The sequence below is a fragment of the Geotrypetes seraphini genome, chromosome 2 (genome assembly GCF_902459505.1).
Source record: "Geotrypetes seraphini chromosome 2, aGeoSer1.1, whole genome shotgun sequence".
Lineage (NCBI taxonomy): Eukaryota > Metazoa > Chordata > Amphibia > Gymnophiona > Dermophiidae > Geotrypetes > Geotrypetes seraphini.
Window position 1 is genome coordinate 189,288,337 of NC_047085.1, and position 27,052 is coordinate 189,315,388.

The 27,052-nt window shown below is 46.3% G+C and overlaps 1 protein-coding gene across 1 annotated transcript in view; it reads right to left on the reverse strand.

Moving 5' to 3' along the window:
• The window catches only part of E2F3 (E2F transcription factor 3), a 132,713-nt gene that overhangs the window by 25,427 nt on the left and 80,234 nt on the right, over positions 1–27,052 (reverse strand). The window contains 4 exon segments of the mRNA XM_033934568.1: positions 2,406–2,520; positions 9,740–9,898; positions 18,820–18,989; positions 18,991–19,040. Coding sequence (XP_033790459.1) covers positions 2,406–2,520; positions 9,740–9,898; positions 18,820–18,989; positions 18,991–19,040 — 494 coding nt within the window.

Genomic DNA, 27,052 nt, shown 5'->3' on the forward strand with positions numbered 1-27,052 from the left:
GGCCAAGTTTTTCAGCAGGAGAGTACACAAGTCCAGTGAAGTAGATGTGCTAGTATAGCCTTGGCTGCAGATGGGACCCTTTGGGCTCCTTCCTTGCCACCAATAGGTAAAGTGCTTTGTCAAGTGGACAGCCATCCCTTCCTGATGATTCTAGTTGCAACAGACTAGCCTAGTTCAATCTGCCAAATGGGAAAATCTAAGTTGTTCAAAAAAGTCTGGGCCAATGTGTGGACATTTGAGGAGGCACAGCCCCTTAGGAAACTGTTGGGAAGCCTTCAGGCAAAAGCTAAGTGCTCTTCCTTTTTTCAAATTTATTAACACACTATCGATTTTGAACCTGTTAACAAGAAATAACATCACTTTGTGTATATGGCTTAAATAAAAGGCCAATGATTAACACATCACCCCTGCAAGGGCAAAAAAAAATGTTGGCGAATAGACTAGCTTAGGCATCCATGGTACACAGACCTGATGAAGCTGAGGTGGGGGAGAAGAGCTGATGAGGAAGGGGGCTTGTTACATTAGGGACAGTGGCCATTGCAGATCCAAATACATTTTTGATTATGGCATGACCTACACAGAGGTATCATCTGAGCCGGACAGATTTCTTCCCAGCAGTAGCCCCAATAGTAAAGGCTCAGGAAAATAGATGTCTCCTTTATAGATCAGTATTTGGCAGGTATTCAGATCTTTGCATTCTTTCAAGTCTGTGTCGAAGATTTGGTGCTGATCTCACTGAAAGTTCAGGTGGCAGCTATTTCCTTCTACAAAAAAAGTGTATAGGGTGGTTCAGTTGAGTCGGTTGAGCCTTACCTTGACATGGAGAGGTTCCTTTAGAAGTGTGTATTGGGGGGGGGGAAGTAAGTCACATTTACTATCCCATTAGGAAAGTAATACCTTCACAGAATCTAACCTTGATCCTGAGCGCTGGTTGCAGCTCCCTTTAAGCTACTTTGCCATGCTTCCTTTAAGCATTTGGCCTTAAAATGTCATATTTAGTGGGGTTCTGCTCAGTGTGCAGAATCTCCAAACTGCAGGCTCTAATATATAGGGTTCCATCTCCCATGTTCACAGAGGAGAGAGTCACTATTAGGATGGCACATTTTTCTTTATCCAAAATGATATCTCCATTTCACATGAACCAGGAGACGGCTATCCATTAAGGAAGGAGATGGTAAGCTGCATTGCTTGGGTATATATGGGACCCTTCTGCAACATTTCAAGGTTATTCATTTTGTTTGCAGGCCCTTGCAAAGAGGAGGAAGTGTCCAAGGCCTTCATTTCAAGATGAAATAGAGAGGCTCACTCAACCAGAGTGCTAGCTACTTTGTAGGTAGATTGCAGATCAATACTCCAAGTGGATATTTGTAGAGCTGCAGTATGGTTTTGCATTCAAACATTTCTGTTTTGACTTAAAGGGATGTTACAGCCTTTGGGGCCAGAGCACTGAGAGCAGCCTGGTGTTCCTTTCATCCAGGCTGGCGAAACGTGGACACATCCCCCATATCTGGACTGGTCTGGCAGGAGAGAAAGTGAAGTTTAGACATCCTGTTAATCTCCTTTAATTGAAGACCAGTCCATGACTCACTTGGGAAATCCAAATCTGCTGGTTCAATTTGAAGATTCTGTCCCACTAGGTCTATGGCAGATAAATCTGCTGCCGTGTGCTGGCCTCAGCAGTCTGTCTAATGACTATTCTGGTTCTAGTGGAGGAATGGCTTAGTAGTTGAGGTTGGAGCCCTAGCTGGCTTGAACTTCAGGGACTCTGCCTTTGCTCTACAACAGACTGGAGGGGGTCTTGGGATGGGAGGGGAAACAGTTTCTTAAAGTTAAAAAAGGAAAGAGAAGGACATTTGGTTTCAGCGTTACTGTTGTGCATTAATAAGCACTCATATTTATGTATAATTGTTCATTAAATTGTTCACTTGTTAAGTTTATGTGTTTACACTGCTTTGTAACATAAATTTTAAATACCAATAAAATATATTGGGGGGACCCCCCCCAAAAAAAAAAAACCCAACAACCTTGCATTCTTAGCTTTCTCTGTAGAATACTGGTTATCTAGCTCGACTGCACTACTATTAAGCTGAAAACTGAGCTTAGGATATAAGTTCTGTTCTACCTTCATTTAGTAGTAGGGGACCATAACCCGTACATTTTGATTGGGCTGGCAAGTTTCAATAAAAGGAAATTAAATACATCTAGAATTTCACCAGATGGTAAAAACAAACCATAAAGCTTCATCATTTCCTCTAAGACCACAAATATGTTCAGTAAGATGCTTACCAGTATGTGCACAAGGAACATAAACCTCATGTTCCACGACTAGTAGCGTTCCTTTCAGATATCACTAGAAAGCGAGGTGAGAGCTGTCTGTAAATGTAGAGAATGTACTGTGCCCATACCTCTAAGGGGTCAGGCACTTCCAGTCTCGTTTCTGGAGGAGCTTTCACCACAATGACGGTTTGTTCCTTAAGGCCACTAATTTTTCGGATATCCTGGTAAGTAACATATGCTAATGTACTCACTGTTAAGGATTTACTCAAAATATAATGCTTCAAATCAGAATACCAGTCTGGTGAAACACCGCCATTTGCACTTCGTAGAGAGAGAGAGAGAGAGAGAGAAAGAGAAAAAAAAAAAGTGTATACACAAAACAACAATGGATCAATCTAAAACAGCACCACATCAAGAAGTTGAACTGAAATACCACTGCCAATGCTGGGTCACCAAATTCTCCATGGTACTAAATACCAACAGTGTATTTACATTAAAATTGGATAAAGCCAAAAAGGGAAGCAAATGTCAGCTCCCAGAATATATATCTGTTGCTAGGATCTCCTTTATCCATTTCTGTGATATCAGTATGGAGTATATGTTCATTTCATAAGTTTCTCTGGAAATAAATTTATTACAGGATGCATATTTCTAGTGTGTCATTTATTCTCAGAACAGTCAAATACTATTCACAAGGTTATGAAGTCTCTGTACCACATGGCTTATGATGAAGTTTATACAGAAGAATATAGAGTTCAATGACAAGATGTCAGGAGATGATTTCTCCTTGTAGGTATTCATGCTCAGATCGTTTTAGTTAAATTTTACATTCTTGTCAAAAGTAAAAATAAAAGCCGACAGTAGCAAAGTTAAACTCTAAGGGGAAGAGTCTCAAAACTTTGTGGTAAAATCTGATGGGCCGCTATCGCAGACATAAATAACGTTTTGCAAAAAAGATGAGTCATTCTCAAAAACCCACACATGCAACATTCTGTGAACCTCATTTGCATGTAATGATTAGCTGGTGATAGCAATCTGCGCACACGCAGAATATACCTGCATATTAAAGAAAACAAACAAGCCTCAAATTAAAGGATGCCTTTTCCCTCCAGCTGGCAGGCCCAACTCTTCAAAATGCATCCTGGGATACACCGGGGAGGTGCCTAAGGCTCTGACTGGTCCTGACTCCTTTCCATTTGTAGATCCCTTGTTTCTGGGTCACTTGGAATATTTCTTCTTTACTTGAAGGAAGACAGGCAAATTACTATGTCCATAGCTAAATTGGGCACCAGACATCCCAGTGCTCGATGAACACATTCTATGCCAATGTCTATAGTGCCTCCATTTTCTCCTCATGCCACAAATTCTCACAAATTTCTATCACCATTTTTTTCACACTTTATTATTCCTCACCCTCTGGTACTCTTCTCAAGCACAGGTTACATCTCCTAGCTCAGTTCTCCAAATCTTCTAACTTGTTCCAAAACCCAGTGTCCATGGTTTGCAATGTGGTAACCACTGGCTGCATATCAAGTCCTCTACCACCTCCATCCATTCTGTGTTCCAAGTCCGCTTGACAATGTGTAAGCTCTTGTAGTTCATTTTTAAATTTCCACCACTGCTTAATGTCAGACTGGATGGACAAAATATCCTCTTTAAGGTTTTCCATAAGTTCTACAATACTTTTCACCTCCATCTGTTTCCCATTGCTAATGTCCTCTCCTCCACCTTCTTCTATCAACACCAAGTGAATCTCCGACGGGGCTGCTGCTGCCATCTTAGATGTGCCAGGATGATTGTGGGGTTTTTTTCTAGGCCCACTTCAGTTTTCCCTCCTGCATTGCAATACGAATCAAACTTTTGCTGTGCAGCCATAGCACTTCTTTAAACGTGGATGTCAATTACATGTGGGTCCCACTGCTAATTAAGGGAGTTTTGCTTAAAATTAATTGCAGCCCCAATGGACCTTCACTCCCTCGAATGCTGCCACATCGGTGACGTTACTTCCTCCACTTCTGTATATTACATTCTTATGATTTTGGTATTTGTATGTTATGCTTTATATGAAATTGCAACCACCTGGATATTTAAAAAAGTATAAAGCAGAAAGCACAGTTACTTACCGTAACAGGTGTTATCCAGGGACAGCAGGCATATATTCTCACATGTGGGTGACGTCATCTACGGAGCCCCGATGCGGAAGCATTTTCAAGCAAACTTGATTGAAGATTTAAGTTTGCTCTGTTGCTCCACGCATGCGTGCCTTCCTGCTCCACTAGGGGGCGCATCCCCTCGTGGTCTCCAGTTCACTTAACTAGCAAAGAAGCCAACCTCGGGGAGGTGGGCGGGTTGTGAGAATATATGCCTGCTGTCCCTGGATAACACCTGTTACGGTAAGTAACTGTGCTTTATCCCAGGACAAGCAGGCATGATATTCTCACATGTGGGTGACCTCCAAGCTAACTGAAAAGGGATGGAGGGAAGTTGGCAATTTAAGCAAATAGATTTCGCAAAACCGATTGGCCGAACCGGCCATCACTCCTGGACAGTGAGTCCAGACAGTAGTGGGAGGTGAAAGTATGAACCGAAGACCACGTGGCAGCCTTGCAGATTTCCTCAATAGGTGTGGACCTGAGGAATGCTACGGAGGCTGCCATCGCTCGGACCTTGTGTCCCGTTACTCGACCATGCAGCGCGAGACCAGCCTGAGCGTAGCAAAAGGAGATGCAATCGGCCAACCAGTTGGACAAGGTGCGCTTGGAAACTGGGTGACCTAACCGGTTTGGGTCAAAGGACAAAAACAATTGTGGGACTTTCCGGTGTGGTTGAGTGCGTTGGAGGTAAAAGGCCAACGCTCTCTTGCAGTCAAGAGTGTGGAGCGCCACCTCTCCGGGGTGAGAGTGGGGCTTGGGAAAAAAACACAGGTAAGACAATGGACTGATTGAGATGGAAATCAGACACTACTTTAGGTAAGAACTTTGGATGAGTGCGGAGTACCACCTTGTCATGATGGAATACAGTGAAGGGTGGGTCCGCTACCAGGGCTTGTAGTTCACTAACCCGCCGGGCGGAAGTGAGCGCGAGCAGGAAAATCACCTTCCAAGTGAGAAATTTTGGATGGCATTTGTCTAGGGGCTCAAATGGAGGCTTCATTAGTTGAGCCAGAACCACGTTAAGGTCCCAAACCACCGGAGGAGGTTTGAGAGGAGGGTGGACATTCAGAAGACCCTTCATGAAGCGAGAGACTAAGGGATGGAGCGAGAGGGCTTTCCCTTCTAGGGGCTGATGAAAGGCCGCAATAGCACTGAGGTGTACTTGAATGGAGTTGGTCTTTAGACCGGAGTGAGATAATTGAAGTAAATAGTCAAGGACCAGAGGGATGGGGACAGACACTGGGTCCTGGCTGTGAGAGGAGCACCAGGCTGAGAATCTGGTCCACTTTTGGGAGTAGCAGGTTCTTGTCGAGGTCTTTCTAGAGGCCTCCAATATCTCCTTGACTGATTGAGACACGGGGAGAGAAGTCAGGGGGAAAGAAACCAAACATTCAGATGAAGAGATTGAAGATTGGGATGTAACAGCGAACCCTGACCCTGTGATAGTAGAGAGGGAAACCGAGGCAGAGGTAGTGGATCTCTGACACTGAGTTGAAATAGAAGGGAAAACCAAGGCTGGCGTGGCCAGCGAGGAGCAATCAGGATCATGATGGCTTGCACCTTTTTCAGGTGGACCAGCGTCCGCAGGATCAGAGGAAACGGCGGAAACGCGTACAGGAACCTTCCCTCCCAGTCGAGGAGGAAGGCGTCGGCATCGAGCCGGTCCGGGGAGTACATCCGGGAGCAGAAGAGAGGCAGCTTGTGGTTGTGGGGGGATGCGAACAGATCTATTTGAGGCGTCCCCCACTTTTCGAACACCTGTCGTAGGGTCTGAGAGTGCAGTGACCACTCGTGTGGCTGGAGGAGGCGGCTGAGTCTGTCCGCCAGACAGTTTTGTTCTCCTTGTATGTACACCGCTCGAAGGAAGGTGTTGTTGGAGATTGCCCATTTCCAAAGGCACAGGGCTTCCCGACAAAGGGACCAAGACCCTGTTCCCCCTTGTTTGTTTACGTAGTACATTGCTACCTGGTTGTCGGTTCGGATGAGAACCACCCGGTTGTGGAGCAGATGTTGAAAAGCTACAGCTGCGAGATAGATGGCCCGAAGCTCTAGCACGTTGATGTGGCAGCGACGGTCCTCTGCTGACCACATCCCTTGAGTACGTAGGCCGTCCAAAAGGGCTCCCCAAGCGTACTCCGACGAGTCCGTGGTGAGTACCTTACTGTGAGGTGGGGTGAGGAAGAGCAAACCTTTGGAAAGATTTGAAGAGTCGGCCCACCAACCTGAATTTGTTCAGGCGTCTCAAGTCTAGTATTGGGCGTAGGTCTCCCGTTTTTTTCGGTACCAGGAAGTAACGGGAGTAGAAGCCCTTCCCCCGTTGGCCGGGGGGAACCTCCTCCACTGCTCTCAGGCGAAGCAGGTCTCGAGCTTCGGAGAGGAGTAGGGGTAGCTGCGTCCTGTTGGGAGGGCAATTCCTTGGAGGGTTGTCTGGAGGGATGGCCCGAAAGTTGAGAGAGTATCCTGATGAGATCACGCCAAGGACCATGCGTCCAACGTGATTTGTTCCCAGCGAGGGTAAAAGGCTTTGAGGCGACCCACGATGGGGAGAAGGCCTGGGACTATGGCGGAGGGGGCCCGCCCCCTTCCGCGTATCCCGTCAAAAGGACGGGGATTGTTTGGTGGTCGCAGGTGGTTGGGACTTCGGCAGAGCCCGATGGTGGGCTTGCGGGCGCCTGGGGGAGGCCACGAGAAGGCAGGAGTGGATTTTTGTGGGTAGCGGCGCGGAGGGGCCCTGAACGGCCTGGACGCAGGCGGTTTAGGTTTTTGCCGGACGAGGGAGGCAAATGAGCGTTCGTGTTCAGAGAGGCGTTTTGTAGCCGCCTCGATCGTGTCGTCGAACAGTTCTTTTCCCACGCAGGGTAGGTTAGCCAACCGGTCCTGTAAGTTGGGGTCCATGTCGACCAGGCGCAGCCACGCTAGTCGGCGCATGGCGATAGCAAAGGCTGCCTCTCTGGAGGAGAGTTCGAAGCCATCGTAGGCCGCGTGGAATAGGTGGAGGCGCAGGTTGGAGAGGGACTCTAAAAGCAGGCCAAACGCTCCTTGGCGGGAGGCCGTAGGTCAGTCTCAAAGGCTCTCAATTGTCCAAATGAGGTGTTTTGAGGTAGGATGTGAAGGTGAAAGTGTAGCTTTGCACCCTAGAGGCCATCATCGCATTTTGATATAGTCTCCTGCCGAACTTGTCCAGGGTTCGGCCTTCTCGGCCTGGGGGGACCGCGGCTGAGACCCGGGATGGGTGAGCCTTTTTCAAGGAGGATTCTACTAGCAGCGACTGGTGGGAGAGCTGTGGTTGTTCGAATCCCGAGTAGGGTACTGTGCGGTACTTGGTCTCCATTTTGGAGGGTACTGCTGTGACCATGTAGGGGGTCTCCAGGTTCCTGAAGAAGGCCTGTTGGAGTACCGGGTTAGGTGGTAAGCAAAGGGACTCTCTGGGCAGTGATGGCATATCCAGCTCCGCTAGGTACTCCTTAGAGTATCTGGAGTCGGACTGGAGGTCTAAGTCCAAAGTGTGGCCCATGTCCTGGACAAAGCGAGTGAAGGATGGGCGGGATGTTCCCGAAGCCCCGTGCGGGGTCGGTGAACGAGACCTCCGTCGGGTGGAGAAGGATGGGGAGGCTTCCCTCGAGTATCGAGGTTCCTGCTCCGATCCACGCTCCGAGACCGGGGAAGTACTGTGAAAGTGTTCCGGGTCGTAGATCTCCGACGTCTCGAGGAGCACCTCGGAGACGATGTCGGGGTTCGAGGTACCGATCGGTGTCAAATCGGTGACCTCGACCCGGACTCCCTCGGTGAATACCTGCAACCTCGGGTCGGGGTCCCGGTCCGAGGGGGAGTTCGGAGGATGCGCGGGTTGGAGAGTGATAACTCAGACACTCTTAGCGGTCCCGTACGAGGTGTAGGTGAACGGCCTCGTAGATTGGGAGAACCCCGGGCCTTCTTGGAGGTACTGTGGTTCGAGGTTTCTGTCATTTTAGCACGACGCTTTGCACCGCGGCGGTCTGTGGAAGGGGAGCGCCACGGGTGCCTCAGTGAGGAGTCCGAGGAGGATGGAATGCGGCGAAGCTTGCGCGCTTTTCTTCGAGGTAGCTCGACGCGAGGCTCAGGCTGGTCTGGCACATGCGGGGTCGAGGTCGAGGCCGGTTGTAAATGGGCCATTGCAGCGGACAGCTCCGACGAGATCATTGCTCAGAGTAGGTCCTGGAAAACGGGCACGGACAGCATCGAAGGCATGTCCCCTGCCTCGGTGCACTCCACCGGGGGTGACCTCGTATCAGAGTATTCCCGTGTGATGGAGGCACGGCCCGAAGGCTTGGAGGGCTTCGCCGGGGCTGTAAGCATTGGGACTTCCGCCATGCGTCGCCGGTGTCCCCGAGGCTGGGTTTCTTCGCTGGTATAGAACCTGAAGAGGGGACTTACCCGGAGCCGAGGTTTTTCTAGTTGTCCCGAGGGCTTCCGGGTTCGAGTCTCGAGGCGATGCCGAGGTATTCGGGGCTGAGGTCAAGGCCGGGGCCGAGGCCGAGGTAGAGGGTTGGTCTGGGGCGAAAAGATCCGCCATGCGGGCTTTCCTTCGACGGAGGGCCCGGTTCTGGAAAGTAGCACACTGGGGGCAGGAGTCGGTAGGATGAGCAGCCCCCAGGCAAAGGAGCACCGGCGATGCGGGTCTGTGATGGAAAGAAGCCGCTCGCACCGAGACGCACTTTTTAAAGCCGGTCAAAGCCGGGACATAGAATCGAAACTGGCGCGGCTCGAATAGCCACACGGCCACGAGGACCCGGAAGCCTCCGGGTCGGTGAAAAACGAAGCAGGAACAATTGAAACAAGAAAATAACTCGCGCACTAGCGACTAAATCGAGAAAAAAACAAGAAAAATCGCGGTGCTAGAAAGGCAGTTGGGGCAGAGCCTGAAAAAACACGACTTCTAGGCTCAGCGGAAAATTTTGAACTGGAGACGAGGGGATGCGCCCCCTAGTGGAGCAGGAAGGCACGCATGCGTGGAGCAACAGAGCAAACTTAAATCTTCAATCAAGTTTGCTTGAAAATGCTTCCGCATCGGGGCTCCGTAGATGACGTCACCCACATGTGAGAATATCATGCCTGCTTGTCCTGGGATAATAGAAAGTACTGGTATGAAGTAAAATATTTAAATAAACTCAAGGTCAATCATCATTGTTTACAATGTAACAAAAAGTCTAGATCAGACAGAACTCACAAATATGGGAGGCCTGCTCACAGACGATACACAAAAGATAAAAAAATACCACTCTCCCCTTTCTCCAGAGATCAAGAAACCAACTGCCATAGGAAAAGGATATCTTTGATTTTCAGAGTCTTCTGTTAATAATTTGAGGTCCAGAGTACAGCTTTGGATCAATTCATCCAGTTTCCTTTCCTCTTGACTGAGTTCTGTCAGTTCTTTGGAGAGGCCCTGACAGCGGACCAGTGTACCCCCATCATCTGATAAACTGCAGCCCCTAGGAAAAAGAAAAAAAAAAAACCACACACACATAAATGAACCAAACCTATGAAGCTTAAGAGTCAGTAAGATGGCTGCTAATTGAGGCTTTCTGCAGACTCCAAATACTAACATTCTGGCTGTACTGTAGACCATTAAGCCAGACCAGGGAGTGGCGTTAATACCTATTCCCCATTCTCTCCTCCCTAAGAAGGATTTAGGCTCTACTGACTGGCATAAGATCAGAAGAGAATGGCTTGTTGGAATGATTTATTCCAGACTTTTCTAATTACATTACATTACATTAGGGATTTCTATTCCGCCATTACCTTGCGGTTCAAGGCGGATTACAAAAGGTTAATTAAAAAAGTAGAGTTACAATGATTAGCTAGAGAGGTAAGTTGTAGATCTTATAAACATTTAACGTGTTGTTGTGGGTGAGGTGGTTTGTAAAAGAATTAATAGGTGGTCACAGTGGAGGTTCTTTTGTTATTATTAGTGCGGTAATGGGTTAGATCTAATGTCAGTTTTAGAGTTAACTAAGAGGTCGTGATGTTATTGCTGCTTCAGGAATTTCTGAAAAGTATGGTTTTTATTTCTTTTCTGAACGTCCTATAGTCTGGGTGGTCATCAGAAGGTTGGAGATCTGGTTGTCCAGTCTTGCGGCTCGAGTGGCTAGGAGGCCGTCGTGTAGTTTTGTTCTTTTGACTTCCTTGATTGGGGGGGGGTATGAATGGGGAGTGCGTTTTTCTGTGTCTGGTAGTGGGTGCTTGGATGAGGCGATTGTTCAAGTATGATGGGCTGTCTCCGTGTAGGGTTTTAAATAATATGCAGTAGAATTTGAATTGGATTCTTTCTTGGATTGGAAGCCAATGTGAGTTGATGAAGGCTTCAGTGATGTGATCATGTTTTCTCAATGAATAGATGAGTCTCAAAGCTGTATTTTGGATTGTTTGGAGTTGTCTAATCGTCGTTGCAGGGCAAGGAAGGAAGAGGATGTTGCAGTAGTCCAATATACCTAGTATTAGGGATTGCACTATAAGTTGGAATTGTGTTCTTTCAAAGAATTTTCGGACTTGTCTCAGATTTCTCATGATTGCGAATGATTTCTGAATTGTTTTATTTATTTGCGGTTGCATAGTGCCGCGTCTGTCTATGGTCATGCCAAGTAGTTTTATGGTGGTTTGGATGGGGTATTTGATTGCGTTTATATCTAGGTTGATTGTGGTTTGGACCTTGTCATTTTCGAGAAGGATGAATTTGGTTTTGTCTTGGTTGAGTTTAAGTTTGTGGTTTTTCATCCAGGTTGTGACTGTTTCAAGTGTTTGGTGAAGTTTGTCTGTCATGTAGGTTTAGAATGATCGTATGGGATGAGGATGGTGATGTCATCGGCATAACTATAGGTGGTTATGCCTAGATTGTCCAGATGCGTTCCTAGAGAAGCAGTGTAGAGGTTGAAGAGGGTAGGGGATAGTGGAGATCCTTGTGGTACGCCGCAGGGGTTTGACCAGGATTCTGACTTTTCTTTGTTAGATTTTACACTGTAGGTTCTGAGTTTTAGGAATCCTTCAAACCAAGAGTATACTTTATCTGAGATGCCTATTGCGTCTAAGATCTGTAGAAGGATGTTGTGATCCACTTAAGTCGAATGCCGCAGTTAGGTCCAGTTGTATGAGCAGCATTTTTTTCCCTGTACTAAGGTGTTGTCTGACGGTATCCATAAGGGAGCCTAGTAGTGTCTCTGTACTGAAGTTTGTTCTGAATCCTGATTGCATGGGGTGGAGTAGGTTGTGGTCATCTATGTAATTGGTGAGGAGTTTGGCTACTAGGCCTTCTATAATTTTGACATATAGCGGAATTGAGGCTATAGGTCTAAAGTTAGATGGGTGGTTTTGTGGTGCTTTTGGGTCTTTTTGGATTGGGGTGATGATGATTTCCCTGAGGTCAGCAGGGAATGTGCCTTCTGTGAGCGTGAATTGAATCCATTGTAGAATTATGGTGCGGAATTTTACACTAGAGGTGGTAAGGAGATATGAGGGGCAGTGGTTGAGGTCACAGGAGGAGTGACTGTATTTTTTGTATAATTTGTTGAATTCTGACCATTGTATGTTGGGGAATTGAGTCCAAATTCTGTCTGCAGCAGTTGCCTCTTTTCCTGAAGGGTGGATTGTGATTGTGTTTTGATGGGATGGGTTAGTGATGAGAGTGGCTCTGGCGTTTGTAATTTTGTTCTTGAAGTGTTCTGCTAAGAGGGTGGGTGATGGTGGAGGGGTGTTCGTGGTGGTTGTGTATGGTTTGGTGTCTGTTAGTTCTTTCAGGATTTGGAATATTTTTTTGGAATCTTGGGTTTCCGTGCCTATGAGATTAGTATAGTAGCTTTTCCTCTTATCCCTTAGTAGATTTTTGTATTGTTTGTTGATTTTTTTCCAGTCGATTTTTGTTTGATCTTGGTTCTTTTTTCTCCATTTTCTTTCTAATCTTCTACACTGTCTTTTGAGTTGGAGTAGTTCATTATCAAACCATTGGTCTGATTTCCTGCTGGTTCTGGTTTTGGTTTGTAGGGGGGCCAGATCCATCAACCAACACTGTTTTTCACAAGCAAATTATATTACTCCAACATTGCCAACACAAACCACTGTTCTGAGTTCAGTCCTTGGGACACACTCAACCAATCAGGTCTTCAGGATGAGAAAGTTGTATGCAATGACTCCACTGCATGCAGATTCATTGTGCATATCCTGAAAACCTGACTGGCTAAGTGGGTCTCAAGGAGAGTGTTGAAAAACGCTACCTTATACTCTAGTCTGCCCTCAACCAATTTTGATTGGATTTACAGAATGCATTTGAAAACTCTTTAAACCAATGCATGAGAGAGATTTGCAAATAATGGAAGTGATAGGCATTCAAATCTGCTCCATGCATATTCATTAGGGATATCTGGAAAACCTGATTGGCCTGGGGGTCCTCCAGAACAGGGTTAGGAACCACTGGGCTATATCAATATCTAATCTCAAGTATGTGTGTATGTATGTGTGTATGTGTATGTATGTGTGTGTATGTGTGTATGTGTATGTGTATGTGTATGTGTGTGTGTGTATGTATGTATGTGTGTATGTGTATGTGTGTATGTGTATGTGTGTATGTGTATGTATGTGTGTGTGTATGTATGTGTTACTTTAAAGCTCCCATTTGACGATAGTATTACTCATAAAAATATATTACTCCTGGCATAATACTGCACCCAATATTTTAAAATTCTGTAACATTTGTAGTTTTGTGTATAATTCCCCCATCATAAGGCCTGAAATCCCTTCCTGAATTTTCCTCTCTCAGGTTCTAGCTTTCTCAGTTCCGCTCACTCCAACTGCAGCTCTCTATCTCCTAAATCCCAATATGACCCATAATTCTGTCTGCCCCCACATACAAATGCCAACCAATTCCTCATTCTCCTCCCCCTTCAAATCCCCCATGGCACCCCCCCTTTACTCTGTCCCAATCCCCCCCCCCCCCCCCAGCATTATTCATCCCTTTACTCTGCGTTCTCTCCCAGGCAGAATGCACCAACTATGGGGTTCTCTGGCACCAAAACCTCCCAAAAACAGAGTCAAGACCCAAAAATATAAAAACTGAACAGAGAAGATCAGAACACCTCTTCTTGGTTTGCTTGTAGAAGAAAAACTAGAGAGAGTGCTATACTCCACTAGTGGAGGAGAAACTGAAAGATGTGATTGACACCCTTCTGCAAGAGGTTCACGAGCAAGGATTGATCACCTGATGTACAGACTCCCATTTATATGTAACATAATGGCCCTTAGTTTACCTTCTAATGACTACAGCATTAATAAAGGCATCTGATGACTAATTGCCTCTTCTGTTTTGTTTTTTTTTGCTCCTCCCATTCTTCAACACACTGAATACAGGAGCATAGTACTTTAAAAAAAAGAAAAAAAAACCCAACCAGTAACTAGAGTTAAATCAGAAAATGAGTAGATTGGATATCCTACATCAGTGGTCTTCATTCATATTTAAGTTGGGGCCACTTTGGCTTTTAATGAGCTGAAGAACTGCCAAATCTTCGCATGTGGAGCCACATCATTGCTGACCAGTGTATATCAATGACATCCATCCCCACAGCCCATCTTCAAGTTTCATTGCTCAACGGTTGTGAGCATTTCCAAATGCATTCTATTTTGTCTATTGAGAAATGCTTTGTCCTTCAAGCATGTACTCCTCCCCCATTATACTTTTCCCTTTCTGTCTTGACCCCGAGTAGAAAGGCAGAGAAGTAGGAACCCCCTCCCCAGAAAGACAAGGGCCGCCAAACGAGGTCTCTGGGAGCCACCATTGGCCTTTGGGCCTTGCAATGAAGAACAGTGTCCTTCCTACATCCTTCTGTGTTGAAAGCTTCAGGCAGCACTATGATCGCTGTATTTGTGTGCATGATTAGATCTGTTAACTGGAAAGTTACGTGTTCAATTTAAGATAACTAGTTTTGAAAAAAGGTCTCTCTAGATCGATCCATGGTAGGAAATTTTCATCCTGTCTTATCTCTGCCATATTTGGTTAAGTTAATTGAGAAAGTGGTTTATGAACAGTTATCAGATTTTATATCCTTGAATGTAATCTTAGATGACTACCAATTCTGACCAACAGTATCATTATACTGAAAATTTGTTAAACCTCTTTTTGATTTAATGAGGGAAAGGTTTGACATGGGTACGAGATACTAGTTAATATCTTTGGATATTTCGGCTGCCTTTGATACCATTAATCACACCATTTTGAAAAACTATTTCGTCAGTTAGCTTAATTAGAACCGGTACAGTATTCAAGTGGTTTTCATTATTTCTAAAGGACAGGGACAGGAAATTTTGTATGTTTAATGAGTGTATGAACTCTAATGGCGTATGAAATAGTCACAGGTGTTCCTCAGGGATCTTGTCAGTCAGCAATGCTATTTAATATCTAATTGTTTCTCCTGTGTATGTATGTTATTGGGCTGTTTGGGATTGCAATATCATCTATATGCTGATGACATACAATTTATTATTCCTATCAACCACTCTAAGAAACAAAGATACTTAATCTGTGCTTAGGCAAGATAGATCTCTAGATGTTGGTAAATAAAACTCAAATTGAACATTGTAAAAACTCAAATTATACTCTTTATCATCTTACCCTCAGAAGATATCCGGGTACCAGTTGCAACATAAATTCAAAACCTGGGAATAATGATCGATTCTAATTTGACAATGAGGTATCGGGTACAAAAAGTGATGTCAGGTATTTTGTAGACTACATACTTTGCGCAGATTAAGAGAATACCTGAATAAATTTCTTGAAGTTATCTTCTGTCAAAATTTAGCAAGTCCTTACTTTACTGTAATGGGTTATTTTTAGGACCATCAGAAAACAAACAAACAACGAGAGCACTACAAGTGGTCCAGAATGTAGCAGCCAGAGTAATTTTCAGTAAATTTAAAATATGAGCACATTACATCACATCTCTTGTGGAACCCCTAAGCCATCGTCTAGCCCAGGGGTGCCCACACTTTTTTGGCTTGCGAGCTACTTTTAAAATGACCAAGTCAAAATGATCTACCAACAATAAAAATACTAAACATATACCTCTCTTTTACTACGGTGCGCTAGCCAATTTAGCACGCACTAAGTGCTAATGTGCCTATTATAATTCTATAGACGCATTAGCATTTAGCACACGCTAAATCAGCTAGTGCGCCTTAGTAAAAGACCCCCCCCCCATATTTATTTATATATATATACCGAGTGCACCTCTTCAGTCCTCCAGTCCTCATTCCATTCTCCAACCAACATCTCTTTCTGTCCTCCTGGAGTCCAGCTTTTCTTCCTCTCTCCTCCACCCCTATTGGCAACATGTCTCCCTCCTCTGTTCTGATCTTGCATCTCTCTGTTCTTCCTCAGGGTCTCTCCTGTCTGCATCTCCCATAGTCCAACATCTGCCCCCCTCTCTTCTACCTCCCAGGTTTCTCCCTCTCTCTATCTTCCTTCTGCTAACATTTTGAGTCCTCCCACCTTTGGTCCAGGTCTTTGTCTCTCTAACTCTTTGTCTTCCCCCTCCCCAGGGCCTGGCATCTCTCTCTCCTCAGTTCAGAGTGTTTCCCCTCTCTAACCCCTATAGTAGTCCAGGATCTGCCTTGTCTTCCCCCTTCCTTTTGGTTCAAGGCTGGTTTCCCACCCCTCCTCAAGGTCCTTTTGTCTCTTCCCCCCCCTCGATCCAGCATCTCTTAAGGCAATCCCTCCTCCCACCAGGGTCCTTGTGATGGGCACAATTTTACCCCGACGTGCAGAGCCTTACCTCCGCTGCTTCCCTGTACACAGTGACTGTCAGGTCACTTCTCACCTCCATTCTTCCCTCCGGGCCTACCACAGTTAAAAGTTAATTACAGCAGCCTGCAGAATGAACGTAGCAGTCTGCCGTCAGCTTCTTTAGCACGTTCCCTCTGCCGCCGTCCCGCACCTCCTCCAACATCGGGGGGGGGGGGGGCGGGACTGCAGCAGAGAGAACATGCTACAGAGGCTGATGGCAGCCTGCTACGTTCGCTCTGCAGGCTGCCATAATTACAGTATAGTACTTTAAAGGTGAGAAAGTGACTGGGGGAATGTTAGGAGAACACTGGCTCTGCAATCTACCAGTAGATTGCGATCGACATTTTGGGCACCTCTGGTCTAGGCTCTTGGGACACAGAAGATAGTGCCCGGTGTAACTCCCAGTTCTCTGTACCTTTCCTCCAGCTTTCTTTATATAAATCTTACCAGACTCTCTCAGATGCTTTATCAAACAGGAGCCAATCAACAGCAGTGAACTTTAAACTTTTATTACCATTCCAAACTTTAAGCAAAGAAAAAGAAATCATAGAAAACTGGGCTTATCAAGGGATTTCATTCACACAAATTAGGTAGTCTGAAATCAAGCCAAAAACTGTTCCTTAAGAGTTCCAAACAAGGTTCAATCCAGTATTTCACTTCTTCAACAACTCCCTTTGCCTTCTCCTTCATCCCGGTGGGTTAATGGATTAGGGCTTGAAGCTCAGAGAAACAATCCCAGGTATACCTCCTGGTTCTTGTGACTCAAAAAAAAAAAATAATTGCTTAATGAAAAGCCATTGCTACAGCTACTACCCTTCCCCCTTCTGTGGGCAATAAGCCTCCCAAACAAAACATTCAAACATAGCTTTTCTTAGCTCAAAGGAAAAATAAGTTTCCCTAACATAAAACCTGGGCTGGAGTTTTTTTTCCTCTAGTGTGCTTGGCTAACTTAGCTCAAATTCAAACATAATTCTCAGACACTTCCTTTGTGAACATTGTATTTAATCCAATTGCCAAACATGTCTTCATAATACCTGAGTTCAAGATGGCTAGGCTTAAGGCTGAAGACAATCTCAATGCCAGACTAGCAGGTCCAGGTCAACTTGGCTCGCTGCAATCTCTTCCGCAGCTTGGCACCCTGCATGTCCTCACTATGGGCCTTCCTTCCTCCTTTGCCCTCCAGGCTAGTCATTTAAACAGCCCCTTTCTGCCCGTTTGCCTAGCTGTTAATTACCACCAGCTGAGAGACACTTGCTCATTCAGCCCTCCCCAAGGCTGCTTCAGAACAGGGCTGAAAAGCCCAGTGTCTTCTGGAACCTGTAGTTCCACCAAATAAAGATCTATTTTCCCTTTTACTCTGCTAAGATGGGTTAATATTACACTAGGCTTAATTATGTTCACTACAGAGACAAGCAACAGGAAATTGGTGTAAATGAGCATGAGTCAAGTCTCTTTCATTTGAAAGGAAGCTCTGGAATTGAGAAAGCAAAGGATGAAGTTAAGAGATTGATAGGCTCAGGAGTAATCTAAGGAAATACTTTTTTTTACAGAAAAGGAGGTAGATGAATGAGCTCCCAGAAGAGATGGTGGTGACAGACTATGTCTGAATTCAAGAGAGCGAGGGATAGGCACTTGGTATCTCTTAGAAAGAAGAAGAGATATTTGTTACTGCAGATAAGCAGACTGGATGGGCCATTTGACCTTTATCTGCCATCATGTTCCTATGTTTCCAATTGCCAAAGATCACAAGGAGAGGCAGTAATATTTGAATCAAGTTTTGTTGGCTGTCAGCTACCAGGCTACACTCCCCCCTCCATATTCGTGGTTTCATCAATCGCGGTTTTTCGTTTGCATGCTCCGCCCCAAAAATTACATCAAAGAAAAATTGCTGCTCCCAGCGTTGCACAGAGAAAAACTGCTGGAACAGGTCAGGTTATTCACAGTTTTATCATATTCTCTAGGGGTTGTTGTTTTTTTTGTTGTTTTGGGTTTTTTTTTAACAAAAAACTGAACAACATACAAAAAGTTATTTGCGGTTTTTCTATATTCGCTGACTTGTTATTCCCCCATCACCGCGAATACTGAGGGGGAAGTGTACTCCGTTTCCACAGACAACACTTAACCAATTTCTCTTCAAGGCACTTCTAGAAGAGGATAAGCTATAAATGAAAGGCTGATAGCTGATGACGACTAAGCAATAGTGACTTAAATACATAGGGATTGCTAGCAAACAGCACTGCCACTGTACTGATAACTTTAAACACAAGGTAGAAACCTCCAAATGTATTTAATTCTCCTTTCCACTCTTCACTTCTTATTCATGCATATAAAAAATATAGTACATATTCATCTCCTAATGTTGATAAATGCCTTAGTATATCAACTCAACAGAAACTTGAGTAGGTAAAGATCATTTAAAATATATCCTACCCTTGAGCTCATCTGCATACAGCATCCTCTTCTAAAGGGTCTGAGTAAGTTTCTCCTCTAAAAGCCCAAAAGCTTATCCACACAGCACCTTGGTGAAGTCAGAAGGGGGAGCAGAAAAAGCCCGCACCAGCATACCCCAGAGAGAAAAGGCTGGATACTCACATCCACTGAATGTTGTTCTTTGATTTCTTCTTAATGAGATGGATGCCTTCCAGCACATTGGTGATGTCGTAAATTCTCCTTTTTTGCACCTTGAGGACATCAGCTGCTTTGTTCAAATCTACCACCCCATCTGTAGACTGGCTCAGGAGCTGAATGAACTTCTTTGTCAGAAAGGCCGAGCGAAGTGTCGTACCGCGTCTTTTCTGAAGGAGACTTTGGAGCTAAGCCAAAAGAAAGACAGAGTGAGGTGGGATAAACCAAAAGAAAGGAAAAAAAAAAAAAAATCAGCCATGGTACATACTGCTTCAGCATTCCACGTCTCGCACACAATAATGGCTGATAAATTCCGAGCATTTTCAAGTCTCAGCTGCCAGTTGCAATATTTTATCATTTCAACTATCCTATTAAGCTGGCCCACAAGAATTTTTTTTTCTTGCTGTTCAAGCTATTAAAAGAGAAAAAGCTTGCACATTTCCTCCCCATTTCCACATTAACTGGAAATCGCAGCAAGAGCCACACACAACCACTCCCCCTTTACTTTAGGGCCTCAAAATCAACTATTTTCTTGAGAATGTGGATGGGGTGGGGATGGGAATGAGGCACATACACTTAGTAACATGATCCTTGGAAGCAAGAAGAGAACAGAGAAAGGATATGGGTTAAGATCTGGAAAATTTGTGTAGCTTCTGAGAGTATGTGTCTTGGATTTTGGTTTACATGTATCTTATCATAAACACACACAATTTACACAGCAGAGCCGACAGCTAACACTTCGAGGGGGGAAAGTGTGGATGTGGGTAAAGAATGACATGGGGACAAATTTGTCCCCGTCTCCACAGGAACTGAATTTCGCCTGACCCTGCTAGTTTTGGCGTTGTCCCTGCCCCATTCCTGTAAGCTCAGCTTTAACCGCACAAATCTCGAACACTTATGATTTTAAAGTATTCGCGGCTTGAGCAGATTAGAGAGTTTCGCGGGGACAGAAATCCTACCCGTCCCTGCGAGGAATCCCCTCCGTCCCTACCCATCCCTAGAAACTTCAGAAATAGTTATTTCATTTAATTATGCTACTGAATTAAAGACTCTGGTAGAGACCCATTTATAAATAAGCAAGGACACTTTATTAATTTGAAAATATTGATTGGGAAGAATACATACTTTGTAAACGGGTTTCTACCAGAGCCTCTAATAAGTAAATATGAAATATAAATACTCAGCTGATGAGAACCCCCAAGCTGTCAGCTGAGGACTTTCTTTGCAGTTGGCCGGGGATCCCTTTTGCCAAGTTTGGCAGGCAATAGTAGCGTCCTTGAGTCACAGATGATGGCACTTCAGTGGCTCATGGATGCTGCCAGCGACTGCTGTGCTTGGTGGAGGAGAGTTCTGGCCATCTCTAGAGGAGGTCCTCTGCTGGCAGTGCTTGGGGATCCCCACCAGTCACAGCAAGGGTCAACAAGTACTTCAACACTGTAGAAATAAAACCAGAAATGCATTTCCTTTTCTTTTGAACACAATACAAAGATATCTACTATATACATTTCCCAAAGCTAACATATTTTAGTCAATAAATAGTTTTTTTTTTGTTTACCTTTGTTGCCTGGAGACTTATTTTTCCCATAAAGGTTGGTCCCAGTTTCTTTTTTCCACTTTCCCATCTTCTGTAAATTCTTCTGTTGCTGTCCATTGGTTCCTCCTACCATGGTCCAGCATTTATTCCTTTCTCATCTTTCGCCCCTGCCCACCAGCCCCATGCCCAACATTTCTCCTTCTATCACCCCTCTCCAGCACCATGCCACATCTCTCCCTCCATTCCCTTCACCACTATGTCCAGCATTCCTCCCTCTTGCATCCATTTCAATCTGTCCCACTGTTCCCTTTCCACCATAATATTTCTCCCTCTCATCTTTCTCTTCCCTCTCATCTGTACCTCACTCCCTCCCTATGACCAAAAATTCTCCTTTTTCTTCCATTCCCTGTGTACACAACCATCTCTTTCCCTCCCTTTCCTCTCTCCCAAGTTCATGCCTTCTGTGACCAAAAATGCATTCCCTCCCCCACCTCAGCATCTCTTTCACTCCCTTCCTCTCTCCCAAGTTCATGCCTTGTTTCCAAAAACGCACTCCCTCCCCCCTATTGTGTTCCGTGTTTGTCTCTCATGTTCGACCCCCTTCTGTCCCACGTTTGCCTCCCACGTTCGTGTCCAGCCCTCATCTTCCAGGAAATTTCCTTTCAGCAACTTTCTCTGAGGTAGCTCGAGCCGTGAGGCTCGTTTTCTTTTCCTACCTGCCCTGATGTCTTCTATTTCCTGCCTGCCCTGCAGCACGTAGCCGACCGGAAATCTTCCCCCGTGGTCAGCGCTGATGTTGGATGGAAGGCTTTGCGTCAGTCACGTGCAGGGCTCGTTGCCCTACATGCTGGCACATAACTGACGCAAAGCCCTCTTTCTGACGTCAGCGCTGACATCAGGGAAGACTTCCGGTTGGCTACGTGCTGCAGGGCAGGTAGGAAAAGAAGACGAGCCTTGCGGCTCGAGTTGCATCGAACCCTGCTGGATCCCCAAGACCACGAGGGACATCCCCATGGGATCCCTGCGACCCGAGGGGGCATCCCCACGGGATCCCCGTGGATTCCTGTCGTCCCTGTTTCCATGCAGCTCTCTAGTGCAGATGAAAACATAGTTTGCAGGAATGGGGCAGGGACAGGAAAAGAACTCTCTGGGATGGGAAAATAGTTCCTGTGGGGATGGGGAAAAATTTGTCCCAGTGTCATTCTCTAATTATGGGCTCAAACCCATGCTGCTCCTTTGTGACCCTAAGTCACTTAATCCCCTCATTGCCCTAGGTACATTAGATAGATTGTGAGCCCACCAGGACAGACATGGAAAAATGCTTCAGTACCTGGATAAATTCATGTAAACCGTTCTGAGCTCCCCTTGGAGAACAGTATAGAAAACTGAATAAATAAATAAAGCATTTGTCTTTTCTCAAAATCAATCTGGTTTAAAAAGACATGAGATATGAACATTGGGGTGACAACAAATCAATTTCCACATTTTGGTTTTGCTTGCTGGATTTAGCTCCTGTTTTTCCTTAGAAGGAGGAGGAGGAGGAGAAGGAGAGAGTTATATTCACGTATAATTATTATTTTGTGGCCAGTAGGATTGCAAATTATGTCATCAGCATTGTCAACACAAACTTCAAACCCAGTTCATTTGAGCACAAAATTGCCATTAGATCAACAAGGATTCTTGTACAATCCGAGCATAACCCTAAAAACTATCAGGCTGTGTTAGGATTCATTTTTCCCAAATGCCATTGTTAGACTGAAGCTACCATTAGCATAGCTCAATAGTATGAGCTGCAGAGACCAGGCTGTGTTAAGTCCCTCTATCTGAAGTCTACTACTTTCTGGATTGTTCAGAGTTATCTTAGTGACTAAGCTTACTCATCTCATGCACAAGCGGAACTTAAGTTAGCAGAGGCACAAGGGGAAAAGTAAAAATGGCAAGACACTTCAAAACCTAGAGCAGAGAGAGGAGGGAGTCGGCGGGGCATTCCTCCTCTCTCCACCAGCAGTTCCTCCACATGGCCTGAGTCGAGGTTCCTCCCACCATCATCTGGCCTCCTCAGTTGTCCCTTTACACTGAAGCAGACTGCTCCAGGGCACCGCCAATCCCAAGCCTCCAGCAAAGAGAAGAAGGGAGCCAGACGGTCATCTCTCCTTTCTCCACTGGCAGTTACTCCATGCAGCATGAGTCGAAGCCCTTCCCACCATCATCAGGCCTCCTCAGTTGGCCCTTTAAAGGGCTGCACCACAAGTGGGCCTGTACCACCAGCATGTGGCCCTTCATGTGGACCACATGTGGACAGTGAGTAAGAAGAATTAGATAAGAGGGGCCTTAAACATTATGGGCCAATCAGAGCCTTAGGCCCCTCCCTGGCACATCTCAGGATGCACTGGGGAGGGGAAGGCCTGCTATTTTGAAAAGGCAGGCCTGCTGGCCAGAGGGAGTAGGCTTTCCTCCAGCCAGCCATCGTAAACAAGGTAATGGGGAGGAGGGAGGAGTCATCATCTCTCTCGATGCTTTGGGGGAGAAAGTTGCTTTACGGCAGCGACGGGAGGGGGTGGGCATTCCTCCTACCTATCTTCATTTTGGTTTGTTTTGGGGGTGTTTGTGCATTTATTCTGCACATCACCAGCGATGGGCATATGCAAATTTAGCAAAACTTCGCTACTCTCTGCCAACCTAATTTACATGGGTGGTTTTTGGAGAAGGACTCGCTGTTTTGAAATTGCTACAATAACAGCTGTGACAGCGGCTCATCGGTTTTTACCACAAAGTTTTGAGAATCTAGCCCCCACTGTGGCTCCTTGTGACCCTGGACAAGTCTCTTAACCCTCCACTGCCCCAGGTACGTCTGAAAAAATTTAACACAGATTATGAGCCACTAGCTAAAGAGAAAGTACGTGTTTATAGTATATAACCCACTAATTGTATCAGAGAAAGGCAGTATATCAAGAATCCAATACACAAACATTAAACACATAGTCTATTTGCATTTGTTACTTGCCTTTTGCAAACCTGCACATATACAGTATATTGTGAAATACCTCTTTGCAAAGGTAACTTATGTCTTAGCTGCTGAGTTTCTTCATTAAACATTTGGAACATGCTTCTTTGTAAAATGGTTTCTCCTACTGCACATGCACTCCTGCATGTATTTTAAAGACTGCTCTACATCAGCAGATCCTTTTCTAAAAATATGACTGAAACTGTACACATCAACTTGATGTATCAATTCCAAATTTCTAAAGTGTTACCTAAAAATGGGGCTGTATATATATTAGGATACTCCTGTGTGTTTGAAAGAAACAGGTTTTTTTTTAAAGAACCCACATCCCCTAATTACAAGACAATGATCACCTTAAAATATGAAACTTGGAAATGATAGCTTAGGATACACAGTATATTGATCTAAGGCTTGCCCCAAAGTAGGTCCTAGACACACATTCCCTAAGGGCCTTGAATAACACAAAGCCTTGATAATTTTTTTAATTATCTGAAATAGTAGGATTAAGAGGAATATCTATTTACAATCTGGATACATTGAATGTCACCACACTTGTGTGATGAGGACTCAAGCCTTTGTCTAAGAATGAAAGACTAAACTTCTGGGTCTCTGCACATGACAGCACAGTTACTTACCGTAACAGGTGTTATCCAAGGACAGCAGGCATATATTCTCACATGTGGGTGACGTCATCTACGGAGCCCCGATGCGGAAGCATTTTCAAGCAAATTTGATTGAATATTTAAGTTTGCTCTGCTGCTCCACGCATGCGTGCCTTCCTGCTCCACTAGGGGACGCATCCCCTCGTGGTCTCCAGTTCACTTAACTAGCAAAGAAGCCAACCTCGGGGAGGTGGGCGGGTTGTGAGAATATATGCCTGCTGTCCCTGGATAACACCTGTTACGGTAAGTAACTGTGCTTTATCCCAGGACAAGCAGGCATGATATTCTCACATGTGGGTGACCTCCAAGCTAACTGAAAAGGGATGGAGGGAAGTTGGCAATTTAAGCAAATAGATTTCGCAAAACCGATTGGCCGAATCGGCCGTCGCTCCTGGACAGTGAGTCCAGACAGTAGTGGGAGGTGAAAGTTTGAACCGAAGACCACGTGGCAGCCTTGCAGATTTCCTCGATAGGTGTGGACCTGAGGAACGCTACGGAGGCTGCCATCGCTCGGACCTTGTGTCCCGTTACTCGACCATGAAGCGCGAGACCAGCCTGAGCGTACCAGAAGGAGATGCAATCGGCCAACCAGTTGGACAAGGTGCGCTTGGAAACTGGGTGACCTAACCGGTTTGGGTCGAAGGACAAAAACAATTGTGGGACTTTCCGGTGTGGCTGAGTGCGTTGGAGGTAGAAGGCCAACGCTCTCTTACAGTCAAGAGTGTGGAGCGCCACCTCTCCGGGATGAGAGTGGGGCTTGGGAAAAAAACACAGGCAAGACAATGGACTGATTGAGGTGAAAATCAGACACTACTTTAGGCAAGAACTTTGGATGAGTGCGGAGTACCACCTTGTCGTGATGGAATACCGTGAAGGGTGGGTCCGCTACCAGAGCCTGTAACTCACTAACCCGCCGAGCGGAAGTGAGCGCAAGCAGGAAAGTTACCTTCCAAGTGAGGAATTTTGGATGGCATTTGTCTAGGGGCTCAAATGGAGGTTTCATTAGTTGAGCCAGAACCACGTTGAGGTCCCAAACCACCGGAGGGGGTTTGAGAGGAGGGTGGACATTCAGGAGACCCTTCATGAAGCGAGAGACTAAGGGATGGAGCGAGAGGGCTTTCCCTTCCAGGGGCTGGTGAAAGGCCGCAATCGCACTGAGGTGTACTCGAATGGAGTTGGTGACGTGGACGGTGGAGGCCATGTGGCCTAGTAGAGTCATCATCTGTCGAGCTGATACCGAGGGTTGCAGTGAGATCCTTCGACTCAGATTTACTAACGCCTCTAGACGTGGAGGGGGGAGGAAGGAACGGAGGCGAACCGTGTCCAGCGTGGCCCCGATGAACTGCAGGGACTGCGAGGGGCTCAGTTGGGATTTTGGGAAGTTTACCTCGAACCCCAGACTCTGTAGGTAGATAATAGTCTGTTGGGTCGCTGAGATAACCCCTTCCCTGGACGGGGCTTTGATCAGCCAGTCGTCCAGGTAGGGGAATACCTGAAGGCCCTGAGAGCGTAAGGCAGCTGCGACCACCACGAGGCACTTGGTGAAGACCCGGGGTGACGATGCTAGGCCGAAGGGGAGGACTCGGTATTGTAGGTGCAGGTCCCCTACTTGGAAACGCAAGAACTTGCGGTGAGCTGGGTGCACTGGAGCATGTGTGTACGCCTCCTTCAGATCGAGGGAGCAGAGCCAATCGCCTTTTTCGATCAGGGGGTAGAGGATCGGTAGGGAAAGCATCCAAAATTTTTCCCATACCAGAAATTTGTTGAGTCGTCTCAAGTCTAGTATTGGGCGTAGGTCTCCCGTTTTCTTCGGTACCAGGAAGTAACGGGAGTAGAAGCCCTTCTCCCGTTGGTCGGGGGGAACCTCCTCCACTGCTCGCAGGCGAAGCAGATCTCGAGCTTCTGAGAGGAGTAGGGGTAGTAGCGTTCGGTTGGGAGGGCACTTCCCTGGGGGGCTGTCTGGGGGAATGGCTCGAAAGTTGAGAGAGTATCCTGATGAGATCACGCCAAGGACCCATGCGTCTGACGTGAGTTGTTCCCAGTGAGGGTAAAAAGCTCTGAGGCGGCCCCCGATAGGCAGGGAGCTTGGAACTCTGGCGGAGGGGGTCAACCCCTTCCGCGTATCCTGTCAAAAGGACGGGGATGGTTTGGTAGTTGCAGGCGGTTGTGATTTGGGTGGGGCCCGGTGGTGGGCTTGCGGACGCATGGGCGGAGGCCGGGAGAAGGCAGGAGTGGATTTTTGCGGGTAGCGGCGCGGAGGGGCCCTGAATGGCCTGGACGCGGGCGGTTTTGGCTTTTGCCGGACAAGGGAGGCAAATGAGCGTTCATATTCAGAGAGGCGTTTTGTAGCCGCCTCGATAGTGTCGTCAAACAGCTCTTTTCTCACGCAGGGGAGGTTAGCCAACCGGTCCTGTAAGTTGGGGTCCATGTCGACCAAGCGCAGCCAAGATAGTCGGCGCATGGCGATAGCAAAGGCTGCCTCTCTGGAGGAGAGTTCGAAGCCATCGTAGGCCGCGTGGAATAGATGAAGGCGTAGGTTGGAGAGGGACTCTACAAGCAGGCTAAACGCCCCTTGGCGAGAGGCTGGTAAGTCAGTCTCAAAGGCTCTCAGTAGCCCGATGAGGTGTTTGAGGTAGGGATGTGAAGGTGAAAGTGTAAGCTTTGCACCCTAAAGGCCATCATCGCATTTTGATATAGTCTCCTGCCGAACTTGTCCAGGGTTCGGCCTTCCCGACCTGGGGGGACCGTGGCCGAGACCCGGGAGGGGTGAGCCTTTTTCAGGGACGATTCTACCAGCAGCGACTGGTGGGAGAGCTGCGGTTGTTCAAACCCCGGGTAGGGTACCGTACGGTACTTGGCTTCCATTTTGGAGGGGACGGGCTGTGACCATGTAGGGGGTTTCCAGGTTCCTGAAGAAAGCCTGTTGGAGTACCGGATTAGGCGGTAAGCGAAGGGACTCTCTGGGCAGTGATGGCATGTCCAGCTCCGCTAGGTACTCCT